The following is a 20,036-nucleotide window of genomic DNA, read 5'->3' as shown; positions in this document are numbered from 1 at the left end:
CAGGGAGGTAAGAAAAGAAAGGCTGGAGACTGAGGAGCTGGTTAGGAGGAGGCTTTAGCCACAGGGGGAGAAATGAACACCCAGAGGGAGCTGGGCAGCCCCGACAAAGGCAGGAACGGAGTTGTCCCAAGTGACTGATGGAGTCCCCAGGGGGTCCAAAAGGACAGTGTGGGGAGCAGGGAACAGCACCATGGGGGGATGCAGCGTGTGCGAGGGAAAAGAGGAGTAAACATTTCTGCTAGTAAGAACAAACCTTTCAAATGCTGTGGGGGCATGAAGCAAGGGTGCCAGTTTTACAGATCTAACCCAAGACAGGACAAAACCAAGCAAAAGATGAGAACAGCAAGGAGCACCGGTACTGGCAGCAGCGAACTGCCCAAACCTAGAGCGTACAATTTTACTTTGAGAAAAAAAATATAAGGGGGTGGGGAGGGAGGAGCAAAGGATTCTGTACAAAATTGCTGCTTCTCAGTGTCTAGGGAAGGTTAAAAATATCCCCAAGAAAAAGCTTCTGATGTAGCTGTAGAACATCTGTAGAAATGCTGGAATTTTTCTATCTTGGTTAACTATGAAAACTAGAGAAACAAACGGGGTCCATTAACTGCTAAGTGTGACAATGGGGAGGGGGAATAAACCCCGACACAGAAGATGTGACATTCATTCATGCAACAGAAAAACTGCAGGAAGAATACTGTAATTCATGTAAGTTTTAAAACTTTATTTCAAATTACCCATGGTTTCCTTTTATATTATCAATGTGCTAGAAGTTCACACTACTGGCAGAATACAGGCAATTTAAAATAAAGTATACAATATTCAGACACATTTATATGTAACAGACTTAGAAATTATGGAATGTATTTACAGACATACAGCATGGGATGAAGCTTTAAAATCCTTTATTAATTACACGTTTACACTGCTTTCAGAAATAACAAAATTAGATTGCTTTGTAAAACATCACAATATCTATACAAAAGAATTTTTTAGATGTCCAAATTCACCTTAGAAGTCCTCTGTTTCTAAAACATTTTTTCAAAGAACCATTTATAGTCAGAAAAGGGTAAAAATACCATTTGCCATCGTGTCACTACCAAGAACAGAGGTATTCTCGGTGCTGTTAAAAGTTCTCTCTGATTTATTTTAAGCAGGCCGCCGAGGTGGGGGCCTTCACAAAAGCCTCCCCCTTCACAAGGGGGAAGCCCCAAACCCCGGCTGTTTTGCCCCAACCACCGGGATGCCCTTGGGGACTCCCGAGTGCCCGTCCCACTTCACCTCGCGTGTGTAACCTTGCTGAGCCCAAACGCTGCTCGGCGCGGTTTGAGGAAGGACGGTGACACGATGGAGTCGGTGTATAAACACCAGCACGCACGGAACGCTCGGATGGATTCCTCCCACGTCCTCCAACACAAATGCCCCAGAGAGGAAAGGCAATTGCCTCTTTGCTTTAACACACAAAATAGAATTTTATACACGTTTCTTTAAAATATTCTTTTCACGGGATACAACAAAAATTGCACATAAATACACCGAAAAATCCCAACCCATTTTGCAAAACAGAACTGAAGTTGGTTTTGGTACAATACATTAAATAAACCGTATGATGAAACTTCATTGGATTTTTGTCCTAAACACCTGGTCAAGATTTAGTGTTTGCCAGCATGAAAACATGGGATTATAAACATCAAATTAACATGACCACGTACACTAAAACTGCGAGTGAGCCGTTGCTTAGAACAAAGTAAGTGATACTGGGGACACAACACCTGCCCAGCTGTGCAGCCATCGCTCTGAACACGAGCGCAGCCGCTGTGCGCAGGCACCGCTCGTAGGAAGAGTAGCTGTGTTAACCAGACACGATAGGAAATGGCCATTCCTGGCAGTTCAGGCTCAACTCCCCACCCCATTAATTCCTAAAAACTAGTATTAATGAAATGTCAAACTTCCACCAACCTGAATACTGTTAGGTTTTATTTTCCTCAAGTGCTGGAAGCTGGACTGGAGCAAACACCACACCCTCACAATTCCATGAAGGGAATGGTTTTCTTAAAATGGGAATATTTAAATGGTCCACAAAGGGTGTGCTATTAAAAAGTTAACATGCCCCTGTAACAATACAAGTTGACCTAATGTTGGAAACTAAGATAAAGTCAGTGCCCCCCTCTTTCATATTATGTGCAGAGACAAACACACAAGTAACATTTGTGGTCTGTACTGTTGGCTGCAAGTGGCAGAATCTTCCACTCAGCAAACTACAGCAGAGACCTCAGACACTTTTATGCAATCCTTTAAGAATTACTAACACTCATTGCAAGCAAAATTAAGTGAAACACAAGACCTACCTAAGGAGGAAAGTACGTCTGTATGGAGCTGCTCCCTTCCTATGTGTATTGCAAGTTATTGGCATTTTCATTTCTTGCAGGGCTCAGGGCAACATGCTTACCCAGCATGAAAAGGTTTCTCTCTGCAGCTGTGCAGTTTTAAATACCCTTCAGGTGGTGTTCTCCACTTGCAACGTGATCAGCCAATGCCAATAAGAAGCAACTGGAATAATTATGTGAAATGAGGGATTCAACAGTCACCACAATGGACCTTGAAGGCAACACATGAAGCAAACCAGAGCGAAAACAAAACTGCAAATCAAAAGGCGAAAAAAATCCAGCTAAGACCAGTCCTTGCCTGTGTTCCCACGGCAGGTTTACTTCAGCAAAACTTACTGCCAGCTAGCCTGTTCCCATTTCTTCTTATCCCCATGAAATCCTCTTCGTGTATTCTGCTTCAAATATATCCCCAGATGCAGTATCTCCTATGCCTGAAGTTGGTCTCAGACCCTGTGCACCATGTATTAGTAGCATAACGTTCTGGGATGCTTTAAATTGGTCAAAAAAAAAAAAAAATTGTAACTGATCTGGTAGTGAGCTTGGCCTCGTCACTAGGACAGGAGCACAGAGCCAGTCTTTGTTTTGTAGGTCAACTTTCCAGCAAAATGAAAAACTCATTGGCTGCCTCTCCCATTCCTGTACACTGGATTTCCATTTTTATGTTAAGGAAAGAGGAAGGATGTACTGGTAGTTCTGTAAAACCTGTGCAGCTCTAATAAATTCCAATGATAAAAGGCTTTATTTATTCAAGCCTTGTTAAACACACAAATAGAAGCTACCTTTCGCAACAGATCACTGCTTTGGCAATATGCAGCTCACCTGTGGAAATTCAGTAACCGTGTTCTTAAAATGATGAATTTCTCAGTGGCTGTGACACTCACCAGTGTCTCCATGGGATGCTTCAGCCCCTAATAAACATACTACTTGATAATGGGTTTCTAATGATTAGCATGGCAGGCTGTACCTCCTCACACTGCAGTGAAAATACATACGTGGTTCTCGATGACAGCTGGTCATTTGACAAAACCACTGAGTAACCAAATGCATCCCTACATGACCAGAAGGGGAGCTGGGAGGACATAGAAGATCTCCCTCCACTGATGTTGGAAAATATTCAGATAAAGACATGTTAAAACTCAAACAGAAAGTGAACCCAGCAAGAATGCTAATGTGATTAATACAATTTGAACAGTTCTGGTTTAGTATCTTGTACTAAGATGTTTCTTGTGGAGAAAACATGCAGTATTTTTTCTCTTGGGGAAAAAAAATAATCCTTTTTTTTTTTCCTGTAAGTAATGGGAACATGCCAATACAAGTTACAGCTGCATGAGGATCAACCCTGTTATCAAACACTGCAGGTTAAGATTGTGTGTTGCAATTTTTTTAATATATAATAGAAATAGCTGTTGTTCTCTGGAGGCAAAGAAATTCCCTTACTTCGAACCCTGTGGGGAAGGAAAGAAATTCCATTCCCCTTGTGCCCACTGCAGCAACATCCTTTTTTTACAAATTAATTCCTCTAGGAATCACTTTCCAAACTCTACACCCATGTCTGTCTTCAGTCTACAAGGTCAGTTTCTACAGCTGGCTCCAACAGCCAGCCACTGGAATTCCCTGCCCTCCTCCCAGTGAACTCTTTTTTTTTTTTTTTTTTTTTTTAAATAAGGGGCAAAAATATTGGTAATAAAAATGTTACTGGAAACTGTTGTGATCTCCAAAAAAATGGAGAAATGAAGTAAAACATTCCTGTCAGGAATCACGGAAACTCCTTTCCTTAGAACAGAGCTCTGTGTGTTTGGATGCACTGCATGGGCAGTAAAGTCTTCACGTCCTTCTGCTTAGCCAAGGTAACCCAAAAGGTCCCGGAGGTCTTTACACAGCAGACAAGTGGTGAAGTTGCTGCTGCTTTGGGGGTGCCAGCTCCAGGAGCGCCTGGACAGTCACAGCTACCTGTGTCAAACCCTTCTCTTCTAAAATATGTAGAGGCAAACATAATTGCTCCTGAATGGGGAACAAAACAAAGACAAAAACAAAATGGATGAAAAACACTCAACTGAAAAGAAAAAAAAAAATTAAGCAAAAGGTGACTGAAATATGAAATGTTACGGACAGCTAGCACACACACAGGTATGAAATGAAATTTCTGCTTGCGACTAAAGAACCATGAACATGACTACTCAAAGGAGAAGGCCTTGGGGTAATCCTGTTTATTTATTAGAAAATTGTACAAATAGGAATTTGAAAAAGGAATGTGGGAGAAATGGGGAACAGCAAATTGTCCTCTCTCTGCCCACACTGAAATGGCAGCAGTTTATGAAACCAGAAGTAGATGAAATTAAGGAGGGGGAAAGCTTTGCTTCAACGTGATGAACCTGCTACAACACAGAGTAGGAAAGCAACCGTGGCTTCCTTTCCAACGCACAACTGCCTTTTTGAGGGAGTCCTCATGTAGCAAGTCTGTTTTGCTACCAAATGTGAGGAAAGACCTGCGTTAAAGGAGAGGATGAAATACTAGCGTGTGCTATGGAAACACCGTGCACCAAGTCCAAGAGGGAGTGTCATACTTAAAGCAATTCTCATCTCATGAGACACACCGCCCGTCTGAAGTCCTTCTGGCTATATGTACGTGCTGATCTCTGTCATAAAAATTCTTTGGAAGGCATGAAAAAGCAGAAAGCACAAGTTGTTTTATGGAAGGAAAAAAAAAAAAAAAAAAAAGACTTGCGTCTATGTAAGACTGAAATAACCTTGATCATAAATGTAGAAAATGCCATTTCTCCTGTTCAAGGCAATGAGAAATCGACAGTATATTTATCGGCAAATATCCACCCTATGTTATGTGTGAGTCACTACCACCTATTTATCTTCCAGAAGTACACCCACTTAGCAGGTTACCTCCAAAATCATTCTAAGGAATAAGAGTAATACGCAAAATGCAAAAAGAGGTTTCAAAGTGTTTATTATTAATTGCGCTATTCTCAGTCTAAAATGGATTTAAAGCCTCATCCTACATAAGTCCTGGGCACATCCTGGCCATCCTCACTCCACATCAGTCAGGATACATGTCCGACAGTTCTCTGTATCTGTAGAAAATAACCAAAGTGTGTTCTTCCTACAGAGCTACAGAGATTATTTTTCATGCGTTATTTCTGCAGCAACCTGCATTTCTCCACTCTTTGAATCTTTACTGATTTTTGATGTTAAAGAAATCCTTCAGCATAAACAGTGGCAGCCAACACTCCTCCCCAAAGCTCAGAGTGAAGAGAAAACAAATGAACCCAGACTGAAATTCTCACAGTAAGCCATATGATCTGGCTGAAATATTTTTCTTCCAGCAAATTTATGTTACCTTGAAAAAAAGTGTGCTTTTTGAGAAAATACCTGTAAACTTGAGCAAATATGCCTTATCTTTTTTCTTATGTATGCAAATAGATAAGGGGAAAAGCTTTGGAATGACTCCATACCACAGACAGTCGTGACGAACAAAATTTAAAAACTGGAAGGCACTGTTAGTGTAAAACCCCTTGCAGCTTTTATCACAGTGTTCATTAGAAGAAGTTAAGAAACGTAGGAACTGAGTTCATTTTAGTTCATACCAGTAAGCAGTGCAAAAATAGCTTATTTTAAAAAAAAACAAAACAATCTCCCTCTGTCAAAGGTCCCCTCTTTCCTCAACAATGTTTTGCTTGGACAGAACACTTTGTGTGACTTGGAAAGAGGGCACCAACTCCTCTACTTGCTCCATTGTTAAATACTGACTTTGTGTTACAAGAGCTTGTGAAATCCATGTATACATAACACATTTTTACTGGTAGCGACCACATCTGCAACTGAAGTTGTGTGTATCTTAAACTGCGCTTCAGAGTTGTTGCCAGGTTAACATTGGAATGCTAACACCACTTAAACTGGGCTTACAAGCCTGTTACTGTATTTTCAGATAAAACAGAAATTTATTGAAAACACATTTGGAACAGCCATTTTACTTCACACTTACCTGTCACTGGCCTCTGAGCAGAATTCCCTGAACCAATCTACACTCTGAGGAGACATGGTCTTTTGCACATCACATGGGGAGTGCCCTGAAGTTCTGAGGTGTCCCTGAGACATTAAAGCATTAAAGCACCAGGATGCTTTTCCTGGGGAGGGAAAAGCTTTGAAGCTTTACGGAAGACTACCTGAGTTTTGTAAAACAGTGAAGAGTGATCATGCATCTGGGGCTTTTATTTCTGCAATTGTATGATAGAAAGGTTTCTGAAAATGAGAGGACAAGAGGAAGAAGGGAATAAGCATGAAACAAGCACAGGTTTGGGTGCCCATAATCAACAAAAATTTTCTTGAGTTGCTACTTAAGTGTTATCAGAGCACAGTAGAATGCTATGACATTCTGTGGCATCTGATAGAATCTTAAAAGATCTTTTCCTTCTGTGCCAGAAAATGTTTCTCTCAAAGCTGTTGAAGAGCTCAATTTTCTGAACATTTCCTGCCTGATCTGTTATGAAGCTCAAGTAGTTCAGGATTCACTGAGAGTTATTTTAAAGATCCTGACTCGAAGTAAGACACCAGAGTCTACAAATATGAGAAATGAAATTCTCTCAGAAGCAGGATAAGGGACAGGGGGTAAGAAAAAAAAGTATCAGTTACAAAATCCTGTGGACAAAACTTACCAGACCATGTCTCCTAAGACTGTGAGATCTAATCAAGAACACTGATGTTGAAAAAAAAATACTTTGCATTCTTTAACATTTTTCATCAGATAATTCTGAAACAATTTGCTAAAGTGGGTGCAATTCCCATGATACAGATGGGGAAACTGAGGCACAAACTGACACTGCAGTTTTCCCAGTACTACATCACTCATCAGCAGACTATAGCATGTACCCTAACCTCAGTCCCTTGCTCGAGCCCACAGACAGCACGTCCTCCCTTGTAAAAACATTCTATCTGCTAAATATGCCACAGCAAATACAAATGTGAATTATGTCACAGATGGTCGTGTGGGTGCACCAATGTGTTTACACATCGTACTTGTCACCTCTGTCCCATCAGTGGGAAAGAAAGCACTTCATACACACAGTCTTGACAAAACCCAAAATCCTTTCCCAAGCACTGGAGTGATGGAGGGAGGAAGCAGCAACACTACGCTTCAGCTAGAGAAAAAAAACCCAGCGATAGAACATACAGAGCGTTAGCATTAGAGTACAGTAAAACACCACAAAGCCCCAGAGCTGAATGGAAAGGGAGACAAGACTGGGTTCTTCCGAATCTGTCCCCAGGGAAAGAAGAGTCTCAACTGTTCTTTTAACGCTGAGGTTTAGCTGAAGAATGTCAGAAGGGGAACAAAGATTGTCCTGTCCAGAGTGTGTGAGCAGGAAGGGAAAACAGACAGAAAAAAAAGGTCAGTCAGTTAGCCATAGCAACATCCACGAAGCAGTCAGACATCTCAGATATAACCTACATCTTCGAGAAGTGTTATCACAGATGGTTAATTCTCACAAAGGAATCTGCAGGACTCCCATTGCAAAGAACTCACTTAATGCAAATATTTAGCGTTCAGTGAGGTGCCTGTCACCTGTAGGCCTTAAACATGTAACTATAAAAACACAGCAGTTTACACATGCCTTAGTGAAAACCATTTTTCTTCAGGGGAAATGAAGAGGCTACAGGTTTCTGAGATGCTGCTGGCACTGAGTACTCACCAAAGCTATGTCTCCACATGCATCTTGGTTAATAAAAACAGTAGGACAAGGGATTATTTCTGTGTAACTGACACTTGAATGCAGTATCCTGCAGAAATATCTATTACTAATTAGAGTTTAAGTGTTCTGTAACTATTCCCACTGTGTATCTTTTCCCTCCCTTTCACACAGGTAACTGCTGTAAATCAGTGAAATCTAGATGCACATATCAATCTGTTCAACTGTCGGTTTCTTTTGATGCAAGAGCTTTAACTGGCAAAGTCCTATAGAAATAGCTGTTCTGCTGGGGTGCCTGTAATTAGCATTTTCTAAAAGTAGCCTTCCTCTTAGAAGGTAAGTATTTCTACATAGATCCGTACTTTCAGAAAGCCTTTTATTTTTGTAATTAGAATTTAAATGAAAGGAAATACCTGCAGGCATCTTTTCAAGAAAAATATACTAGGCTGTCATGCCATTCTTGCATACAGGTATCTTAACTTCACATCTCAGTAGATATGTAATGTAGACACGTGAGAGCAACTTCAGAGTTCAGGTGGGAGCATTTCAGTAAGTTTCCCAGTGACACCCTCCTTGAACTCTTTCACATTAAAGCAAGAAATATGAGAAACACAGGAGGGTCCTAGACAGGAGGTGTAGCAGATGGGGCAGACAGAGTCTTATACAGGACTACTTGAGTGGCTTGTTTGTTTGTTTGTTTTTACATGTGGGTCATTTCAGTGATCTACTCTGTACTGCAATCCCATAAAAATTACATCTTTATATTTGAGGGAGCTGGGATGGAATTGAACATTTTGCCCCAGACAAATTTATATTGTGCAGTTCTGCTGGGAGTGAAAGTCTGAAGTTTCTTAGGGGACCAAAATAGTGGAGGATCTCAAAGTACTGATGATCACTTGCAACTCCCCTACCACGTTCCAATGCAATTCACCACTGAGTCATGTGGAATTGCCAGGCAGCTCAATAAATATGCTCTCCTAAAATCCCAGTGGCTCAAATGCCTGCAAGTGAAGCTCTCTGAAAACATCAGAAAATACTGCATGACTGACTCGAGAACACTGCTTTTAGAAATAGCTGGGAAATGAGTCACTGGGTTTACTTTTCCCTTTCACAATACAAAAGAAAGAAAACAGCATCTACAACAGAAACACTAATGCTTAGCAGTGTAAGAAACCAAATCAGTTAATTCACTAGAAGAAAAATTAAGAAAAACACAATGTATCAAAACTATTTGTACTGAGACAGATGCTGAATAAGACAAAGTGGAAAGGACAGGACAGCATAAAACAGGTTAACTGGACTCAGATGGACTATTCTATATGTTCCCATCTCCTAGATCTTCCACGTTTCAGAAGGGGACAAGGAATACCAGAAGACAGACTTCTACCACTGGTACATAACAAAAGAACTAGGATCTATGCAAAGATAGCTACCATCAGAGAAAGGCCAATAATACTGCAACTTGTTGGCAAAACAGTAAAGACATTCATGTAAGAGAATTATTCTGAAGGAACATGAAAAGCTTTGGGATAAAAATAACACATGCAAAACATCATCAAAATTTTATCCCACTTTTAAGCTGTCAAATATCTAATCCTGAAAACATGTAATTATTTTACAGAAACACCTTGCAATTCTAGAGGCGGGCTCGAACTGCATCAGCTATTATGAATGTGAGGCACAGCAGTAAGTGAATCAGACCTCTGATAAACTGTATCTGACTTCATTTTGCTCTGGAAGACAATACAAGATAAGTCTGATCTACACTGCAAGACATAGCTTATACCTGAACCCTCTAAACTTTTAATCATTTTGTTTTCATCCAATCTTTCAAAGGTTTTATTTTCTGAAGCATCATACAAATCTGTACCTGAAACATCGTATCAGGATAGCAGAAACACATACCTGAGGCACTCCAATCCTTCTGCAAGCTTCCAAGAAATTCTCCACGTTTCGTCTGCATTTTGCCATTGTAAGTTTAGGCTGCAACGAAGTAAAGGAGGCAGGCATACAGTGTTCTTAATTGGCAGGATTTCAAAAGATCTTTATTTTTTATTTAAATAGAACTCCTAATAAATCTCTTTGCCAAAAGCATACTGCACTGACATAAGCTTGTCTAATTCAAAGCAGGCTTGTTGACGTTTGCTTTTCTTTAGAAAAGCAAGCCCAAATTTCAAAGCTATTTTATGAAAAGCTAATTTATGAATGTCGGATGTTTTTTAAAAAAGACAATTCTAAGTTGTGCAATATTTATATACAAGGTGTTATATAAAACTAACACTTCTAGTGATTATAGTATGATAATTTTAAAAATATATTTTGAATGAAACACACATGCATGGCTTCCATGCTGTGATTTCAGAGCAATTTCATGATATGAAGCAATCTGGAGTCTGTTCTGGATTATTACAATAAAAAAAAAAATCAAAAAAAAAATCAAACCATATTTCAATTAACAAAGAGGTACAAAAACATGAAGGCTAGATGAAACCATAAAGTACTGGAAGAAAACTGGAACTGAAGATTGCTGCTTGCAAGCCTCTTGTATGTGTTTGATGTAGCTGTTCGAATTGTACTCACTAGCATTTTTTCAAGCAAGCTTTTTTCTAGTTAGCTTTCACACCTCCACACAGACATACCACGGCACAGGCTCTGTCCTGTGTCTATTCTTGAAGCTTATTCTTTTCTCGTTAAAGAGACACAAGCTTCCTGCTCCTTTTAACAAGCTACCCACATACAGTCTACGTAGCAGCAGGCAGCGTCCTCTGTGGGCTCAATACTTTTCCTTAAGTGGCGGGGTTTCTGCTCTGTCCCCTCAATGTGCCGTATTTCCCCACCAAGAAAGCAGGGTAAAGGCTAGAGCTGACTCCTTTCTCCCGAAGGACATACAAAGATCACATTGTGACTGACGAATGACATGGTGCTGCTTCCGCTCCTGGAGCTGTGCAGCTAAAGGCTGCCTCTTCCTTGCGTTTTGTATGACAAAGCCATGATTTAATTCCTAACACAGAATATTCAACAGCACATAAAACCAGGCCATTGAAAAGATCTTCTCAATGACGCAAGTCTTCTGAATAGCGGCTGTATGCCTTTTCTCTTAATGATTCCACAATCTGCCTAAAATGTTGGCGTGCCCAGTTCAATGGTTCTCAAAATAGTGAAGAAATCTGCTTGTTCACATTAAGTCCAAAGGAGAGGAACCACAATGATATAGGAGGCAGCCCTGTAAGTGCCAGTTCAAATTCCACCAACACAAGGCCTGACTCCAAAATAAGGAAAAGCAAACACAACATGCATGTTTCAACAACTTCTCCCAGGAACAATCTTCAGGTTTTTTTCTGTATTCATAGAATTTAAAGGTGCATAACAAGCAATCTGCCTGTCCACACTATTTTTAAGTAGCTGACCTTAAATATTTTCACAAATACAGATTAGGTAAATAATCTGTCATTATTTCTCAGTTCTTGACCTTTCTCCAATTCTGTGCTTTCCCTACATGATATGCAGTAATGCACCCAGATCACCTTCACTGCATTCCAGAAACACTGCAGTTAGGCAGGGCAAGAGAAGCAGCTTCAGAAATGTTCAAACTTCTCTCTATGCTTCCTTCCTTGCTCTGAACAGACCCCAAATACAACCACCTTTTTTCCTGTTATCACAAAGGTGCGACTGGATTTGTTTTGTTCCAGGAGATGCTGTTCTCCAAGTAGCTCGAGTGTGCTCTGCTAAAATTCCTAAGCAGAGGAATTTGTAGTGATGTAAAGCGGACACAGGAATCAGCTTGGCTTCCCTGCCTGTCTTGTGTAGCGGGATCCTAAACATTGTAAAGAATGTTGTATTTCCCTACTATCTGTTTTCCTGAACTTCTTGGACCTTTTGATCTTTTGAAATATCCTGTTTTAGTTTTCATGCTGAACTGTCTCTTATTTCACTAATTTTCAAGTTAGCATAGGGAGGACTTGAAAACGTTAACATTTTCTTACAATCTGTGTTAGAAGTAACAATTTAAATGAAACAAAGCCAAATATAAGTTCTTTTACTGATGCCATAGACCTTTTTTAGACAGAACACATGGTTATTTTTTGACATGTATGTTCACAGAGGAGAATGCTATATTTAGCAATTGTCTGGATTACAGGACTTTGTTGGATGTTATTTTGGACACTTACAAAATACTATCACTATTACATACTTACAACAGCAGGTGAGGGGACATGAATGCTGGGAACAGATCGGGGACGCACATGATTAGCTAAATGGCACAGAACAACGCCATCGGTGAGAGCTGCTCCAAGATCACTGGGCAACGACACTTTCAACCGTGATTCTATATTCTGCAGAAAAATGAACATTGACACACAAAAAGTAAGAGATGGTTTCCTCCAAGAGATGGTTTCATTCTGCAGAGCATTTTATAAGAGGTAGAATGCTTGCATTACAACTCTCTGTCCATCTTCAGGACATTTCCAAGCAGCTTTCTGAATAACATCAAGGAAAGCTCTGCACACTACTGTGGCCTGGAGCTGACCACAATCTGAGAGCAGCTGAGTTCAACGATGAACAGTTTTCATTGTACTAATGAAAAAAGGGGACTAATACAACCATTATTCAAAAATAATGGAAATAAGGGTCTAGGACCAGCATTCTTAATCCTACATACTCTCAGAGAATGGTTCAGCCAAGGGAAGTGAAAATAATTGTCTTTGTGGGTTGGAGGACAAAACGGTTAACAAAAGTCAAGACAACATTTTTGCCTGTAAAGAAAAACCTGAACTACTTGGCATAAATAGTTTCAAAAAAATGAGGTAGTTAGCATTTGTGTAAGGAAATGAATAAAAATTCAATTCAGGCTTTTAATCTTATTTCAAACACTCTGTGAATTTCACTAAGTTGTTACACTGAAGTATTAAAAAAAAAATTTAAGCTTACCTGGGAAGCAGAACAGAAGACAGACTATATACAAAGCATTCTGAGATAACAGAAGAGAGGCTCTGCAAACAGCACCAAGTTTTGTTTGTTTTATTTAAGGTAACTTTCTCCTTTTCGAGAAAGGAGATTGTCCTTACTTTAAAATTTACAAGAGAAGGAATTCTCTCTGTCCATCTGGGATGCTTATGGCTTTTAAAATCAGCTTTAACAAGTAGGAATTCTTATTTCTTAGGAAAGTTCAAACAATTAATTAGAGCACCTCAAGGAATCCCTTCATGGTCTCCAGAAACAAGTCTGGGGCAAAGCAGAGCAGTATCTTAACGCCATGTGGCATTTTCAATATTCATGTGTATTGTCTTTGTACCCAGGCACGAACCAGGAGTGTGGTGGCCCTGAACAGACAAAAAGCACAAATATAAGGAATGTTTGTGCCTCAGATGTTATGCACTTAACTAAGGATAAGGCAAGAATCAATAGATGGATCCAGAGCACACAAGGAAACTATGTTGTCAGCATGACTGGCAGTAGTCTCTGCACTCCATCTGCTTTTCTGTGGGCTTTACAGCAAAGAGGAGCTTTAAACAAGAGATTAAAAGGAAGACAGTGAGGCAACTTTCCAGGGAGTTCCTTACAAGTGTGAAGGCTGATAAGGAAGAAAGCAGCACACATTCATTTTAAAAGCAGAGATCACTGGACACTCAGAAGCAGGAGTCAGGACAGTTTATTTTACAGAATAGGAAGCTGACTTTATCCACCACAAAAACCAAAGCAAATACCACTGCAGTCCTCTGAAAGAATCACTTAGACTGCACAAGGCCATTTAATTTTGGTCAGGTGTGCACCATACAGGTTCACTCTTCAGTGAACTCGGTGCAAAACACACGGACAGATTTAGCAAGGTGCACACCATGAATTTTCTGAGATGCCCACATACTGGCTCCTGGCAGCACTTACCTTGCGTAGCTGCTCTATTAGCTCCAGCTCCTCCTCTCGCTGTTTGGAGTTTTGTCTTACTCTAGGGTCTGCAGAATCATTAGCAGGAGACAAGGCACGGGTAGAAGATGAAGTAACAGCTAGAAAAGCAGCATGAAGTAGAGAAAAATTACTAAGCACGGTTTGGCTGATTGTCCTTCGCTGCTGTACTATACATGCACACATAAGGTACCAGAATGGGTAGAGTGCATTCCTTTTCACAAATCTGCTTCTCTCCTTTGTTTATTAATCAAACTAATGATCTACCAATCTAAACGAGGTGTTCTTTAACACATTCTCTTTTCTGTTTAGATTCTGTTCTTTCTGTTGGATAAAAATCATTCATAAAGGAGGACAAAGTTTTGCCAGATGGAGTAATGTTGAAACAGTTCAGTCTTTCTACAGCAATCACAATTTTCTTATGTGCTACTGTGCAATGACAAATTTATCAAGCTGCCTTCATCAGTTAAGGCTTTTGTGACATTTTCTTGGTATCTTTTTAGATGTAAGCACAGACTGGGAAGAACAAATTCCCACATTTCCACAAATATGTCAAAAGAGTATTTGACAGCTCTAAAAAAAAAAATTGCTTATTCACAAATTATTTAATGCCATGTGTCTACAAATGGAATTCTAAAAGTAGTTTTGATGATAATGACCTGAAGTAACAGAACAGGGCAAAACCAAAGTAATGAAGATGTTAATACAACGTAGCAAAAATAGCTAATTTCTGAGCTATATAACCTACCTTTGTTTGCTTCATCCCTGACAGCTGCTCGGAAAAGGAAACTCTCAGGTCGCTGGGGAGGGTTTCTATAGGAAGGCGGGGCTGCATGGCCAGGATATGGAGGGGAAAGGTGGACTAAACAAATGTAGAAAGGCACAGGAAAGGAAAGGAGGAAGAAGGAAACGGTTAGAGTTTAAATAGGAAATGGGTTCAGCAATGTGGTAATTAAAAAGAACAAAACAAAAATTTTAATATAATAATGACAAAATAAATTACAGCCATGCATGATAAAAGCGCAGAGCAGGAAAAGGCACTTCCAAGGACACTTGCATGCAAAGCACATTCCACATACCAATTCCAACAACTGTTCTGACTGTTGCTGAACGCATATGTGTGCCAAAGCCTGTATGAAGGCCTAAACCAGCCAAACCCTATGCTCTGGCCTGAGGACATGCTTCACCTCTGTTGTCTTTTCCTTCATGTGTTGCTAAGGGGACCCTAACTGGGTACATTCTCAAACACAGCAGTGCCACATACAGAGATAGGAACATATGCTCCCTTCTCTTCATGGCACCAATAAGCAAGCAGGCATTTTGATCTTATTTTTCAGAAATGTTTCTTCCTTTCCCTGTTACCTGTCTGAGTGGTAGGTGAGCCGGGGGAGATGGTGGATCTGTCATCACTCTGTGGACAAAAAAAAAAACCAAAAGAGTATAAATGGTCCTAATCTGGAAAAAGCTGTGACTACATTTTAGTTTGATGTGTTTTTAAAAAGGCTCCATCCATCTAAATGTGTTTCAGGAAAAAACCCAGAAATGTGAAAAAACACAGTATATTGTTCCCCAAGTCTCATCTCTGCAAAAACTGACAAAGTTTTTTCTTTTGCAGAAATGACACAATTGCTTTTTTCTGAGGAAAAAGAAGGATGAAACAGCACTGACTGTGCAATGACAGATCTTTGTTTACCCTTCCTTCCAAGCAAGACTTTCAAAGTACTCTTTGCAAAGCGGACAGAGAAAAACAGATAATTAAACAACATGCAGAACTTGCACTACAGCAGCACCAGTAAGGATATGCCTCTTCAACACCTCTGATAATGCAAAACTGTAATTTATTGAACATCACTCCCCCCAGTGAAACACACTGTGGTTTTATTACAGTGCTTACACAGACTAATGATTTCTTGTGATGAATGCATTCAGTATAGCTGTTTTCACAGAAGAGAAAGAAATACAGGACATCTGTATTCAAAAGTAAGCTGGTAAAGAATACAACAAGAGTACTTTTGATGAACTCAACTTGGTCAAGAATAAATGATCTTGTACGGAAAAAGTAACATCAAAGACAACCAAGAACCCCTTGGAGCAGAGACTGGTTACCATGTTTTTATAGCTTAGGCCTCCTGTAGACAGAGCCTAAAGCTAAGATGAGGTAATATCTAATATAGTTTAATCAGGTAAATCGGATTCATACCCTACCTGAACTTTTGATTAGAAGCTGACAGACTAACACCTGTTAAAACAGATGTGTGGATCCAAGAGCTTTTTGTTGGCTTTACTGGTGAATGATAATAGCAAGAGATACCTTGACAGGACTGAAGGTAGAGGCATTAGGCAGGGTAGTAGCACAGCTTTCTTGATTCAACCCTGAGAGTGACTGAATGCAGAAAGAAAGAAAAGGCAGTAGCAGTGTTAGCAAATGGCTGACAGGTCACGCACAAAGGTGGAATGCAGTAAGCATGTTAAAAAGGAAGAGGTGATCATGATCACATTCTCAGAAACACTCAACAGGCAACAGATACATACTTCCTGAACTACAGTTAAAGCCTTCCTATGCTCCTCAACTTTCTGGCTAATAAGCTTGGGAAGTACAATGTTTCTTTTACACACAACACAGTGACATCAAAAGCAGAACTAAGAAGGATAAGTGAGGTAAAAGCTTCTTCAGTAACATCTACTGTAACACCTGTGCCATGAGACAGAAGGAAATTTTACCCTACAACAGTTCATTCTGAGCCACTATTCAAAATAAATACCTTTCTTTTTAATGCTTCAAGTATGTTATGCATTTTTAGTAAGCTATTTTCCTACCAACCTTGTAAAATCAGAGAAACCCACATCTAAACGGACTCAAGAATACACACTGTGTCTGCCACAAACACCTAATGCCGATCCTTGTGAATTACACACAAAGTAAGTACGATTCTGTGGGTGGAATCTAGCTCTCGGGGAAGATGTCGGTGTGAAGATTAGAAGTGTTGTCACAAATAAAGTGCAGCCAAATTTCAATTATAACCAACATCAAAACCAACCATATAAACAACTCTTCATGTTTACAGAACAGGAGCTCCAGCATGCCAATCTGTCACTGACAGGTGGATCTAGAAGGCCAAATTCTGTGTGTTATTGAAAGCACAATCAAAACATTCACATTTGAAGACTGAATGGCTCAAGAATGAAACTATACTTTCTGAAACAGCATTCAAATAGCAAAGTGGCAGTTCCACACAGGAAAAGAACATGAAATGACACCTAGAAACTCTACAGACGTGAACGACACACTTGGGAGTGTTAGCATTCAAAATGATTTGCAATTATTCTGCCCCTTCAGAATCGTACAGCCAGGAAGGACTAGACGGAGAGGTTATAGTCAGGGCAAGCCTTAAATACAAACACCTTTAGGCCCTATGCAGACTTCACAGCTGATCCTCAAGACACACTCTTTCTCCACAGCAACGCAGAGCAAAAATTGTGGAATTTTTTTTTTTAAAATGTTTCAAAATATCACATGACTTAAGCAAAACATTAGGTAGTATATGAGAACAGTAAAATAAAACAGAAGTAGGTGGTCTAACATTAGAATAACTGTTTATTCCTGTATGAAAAGAGCAAGACAACCTTGACGCAGACTAACAAGAAGTTGTCACAATCCATGTACCCAGCAGTGGGTGAAGGGAAGGGGAACATGGCACAGCACAAGGTAGGACAATCACAACAGCAACACACTGCATGCTCTTCACCTGTTTGCGAGTCCCTGGCCTTCTTTTAATGGTATTGGTGTTATTGTCAATCTCAAACACAAAGAGAGGCTCAAAGCCATTCTGTCAGGGACAGCAAGGAAAGAAAGAGAGGGAAGAAAGGAAGAAGTGAGGCAGAGAACTGTAAGAAAAGGCAGACACAATACAAAAGGAACCAGGATGCCACAATTCAGATTTAACACCACCCTACTGCATATGCCTCACTTGGTCTCTAGGTCTAGCACCGATGTCAGAGAAATCTCCCTGTGCCAGAAACAACTGTAGATACAGGGACTGCCAAAGCAGAGCCCAATCAGAACTCTGCACGAACCAAATAAGGATATTTTAAGGGACTTTGATTATTAAACGTTTGAATACACAAATGGATGCCAATGGTCTGAGAGAAAACTCCAGGGTACAAGTTAGTGTAATTTAAGTCCTGCTTACTTTACCCATACCATTGCAATACACTGGTGCCTAAAAGCCTTAACTCAAAATGTCTGAGAAATCCCACGTGCTAGCAGTAACACAATGGCCTCAGGCCATGTTTGAGACTGCAACAAGAAAACACAATGCAATGAAGGGAGCACAAGGCAGCAGTGACACAAAGGTTATCAAAGGAAGAGGTCAAACCAGCTGCCTGATGCTTATCAAGTATTTCACTAGCTTCACAACAGAGAAATTTAACAGCAGTTTGAGAGGATGTTTTGTGTTCTGTTTTCATTCCATAGTACTCACCTTGTAAGAGACAGTAATAGAGAAAACAAGAAGATATTTGGGAAAAAGTGAGATTCATAAGCAATCAAGTCTGAAGCCTTGATACCACCTCAACCCCCCCATGGCAGGGAGGTTGGAACTAGATGATCTTTAAGGTCCCTTCCAACCCAAACATTCTATGATTACTTCTACGAAGTAAACTCAATTGTAACAAACGGGACTACCCTTGTTAGAATAACAAGGAGAACATGACTAATGTAAAACTTGGAGGTATACAGCCATTTTCTCAGAGAGGCCACTGACTACATTTCTTCAGCAACGTTTTAGTGTGGCTATTACAAGTCAACACAAATAAATCCACCATCGTGTACGGTGAAGTACTACAGCTAAATTGCACTTCACTTCTAATCACAGGAATGTAATATAGAAGAAACACTTATAGGAAGTATGGGTAGTCAGTTTGTGAGTTCAAACAGACTGTCCTGAAATTGTTTACAAACAGAAGGAAATGGTCAGAGTAACCTGTGCAATGTGAATACATTTTAATTTTAGTGATCAAAGACAACAAGGAGAAGGCCAAAAGAAACATGATGTAAGATTTAAAAAAGGAGATTCACAACTTAAATTTTGGTGTTAAGAAAATTTTTGTTAAAGCAGTAACAATACCAGAAGAGGGAAGTAGTAAAATAAAAGAAAGCTCACTGGCCTTCTAACTACATATTAGACCTACTAGTTTTTTAATATTTTCCGTACATTTGAGCTGAAAACACTGGAGCAAAAGAAAAGCAACTGCTCATTTTAGAGAGCTCTGATGTAACGATGGGAGGGAAAAGCTGAACAAAAGATCGTTTACTATACCTCTATGTAATATTCTCTTTTGCCACAAAGTGTTATTCCCACACCATAGAGCTAAAACAATTAGTGGAAAATCTAGCAGAACTTTTTTTTTTAAAAAAACCCTAACCTATCTGTAAGTTTCAGTGTCCAGAAGTTTTGTAAGGTAAAGTTTACACTACTGCATGCAGTCTTTGTGCAGACAGAAAAACACAGAGAGGAAACTATGTAAATGGAAAATGTATACTGAAAACTGGCATTACTGAATAGAATTTTGATATGATATGCCTCTCTACTTCAGTGGAGGGAAAAACCATCCTCAGAAATTAGACCTAGATAAATTTCAAATCCGTAACAACAGGGAAAATGTCAAATGAAATGCGACAGAATATAAAAAGGTAGAAGTAATTTCAACTCTTATGACAGTTTTTTTAAGCAACGTAATGAACATTTCCTTGTTATTGAACAAAACACATTTGTGGAAACAAAAATGCTAAAATTCATGAGCTAGCATGGGCTTAATGTTCCAGCTACAATAATTGCCAGAAACAGCTGCCCTGGCATATGTCACCATTAGACACAGCATGTATTTCCACTACAAAGTAGAGCTGCAGATCATACTTCAGCAGTTCAGAAACCCAGTATTTCACATACTATTATAGTTTAGTGCTGCTGAAAAGAGCAAGGAATCAGAAGAAAAAATAACAGAAATTATTGCTTTCAAATCTAGTTCAGTCTTTCCCTACCAGCCTGGCCACATTTTTGTG

General features: G+C 39.7%; 1 protein-coding gene across 18 annotated transcripts in view; it reads right to left on the bottom strand.

The window, feature by feature from the left end:
• Positions 1–697: 697 nt before the first annotated feature.
• Positions 698–20,036, bottom strand: part of LRCH3 (leucine rich repeats and calponin homology domain containing 3) — a 69,641-nt gene continuing 50,302 nt past the window's right edge. For 5 of the 18 annotated variants that reach the window (XM_074834044.1, XM_074834045.1, XM_074834048.1 and 2 more), the window contains 8 exons: positions 17,722–17,802; positions 16,287–16,358; positions 15,338–15,386; positions 14,724–14,837; positions 13,958–14,076; positions 12,271–12,408; positions 9,980–10,057; positions 698–7,729 (listed from right to left, as the gene is read on the bottom strand). In XM_074834044.1, the coding sequence (XP_074690145.1) occupies positions 7,529–7,729; positions 9,980–10,057; positions 12,271–12,408; positions 13,958–14,076; positions 14,724–14,837; positions 15,338–15,386; positions 16,287–16,358; positions 17,722–17,802 (852 nt within the window). In that variant the 3' untranslated portion in view covers positions 698–7,528. The remainder of the gene's footprint in view (positions 7,730–9,979; positions 10,058–12,270; positions 12,409–13,957; positions 14,077–14,723; positions 14,838–15,337; positions 15,387–16,286; positions 16,359–17,721; positions 17,803–20,036) is intronic. The other 13 variants (XM_074834049.1, XM_074834051.1, XM_074834061.1 and 10 more) reach the window with 7 other exon arrangements.

This window comes from Strix aluco, chromosome 9, assembly GCF_031877795.1.
Source record: "Strix aluco isolate bStrAlu1 chromosome 9, bStrAlu1.hap1, whole genome shotgun sequence".
In the NCBI taxonomy this organism is placed as follows: domain Eukaryota; kingdom Metazoa; phylum Chordata; class Aves; order Strigiformes; family Strigidae; genus Strix; species Strix aluco.
The sequence above is the reverse complement of the archived record's forward strand: the minus strand, read 5'-3'. Positions and strand labels throughout refer to the sequence as shown.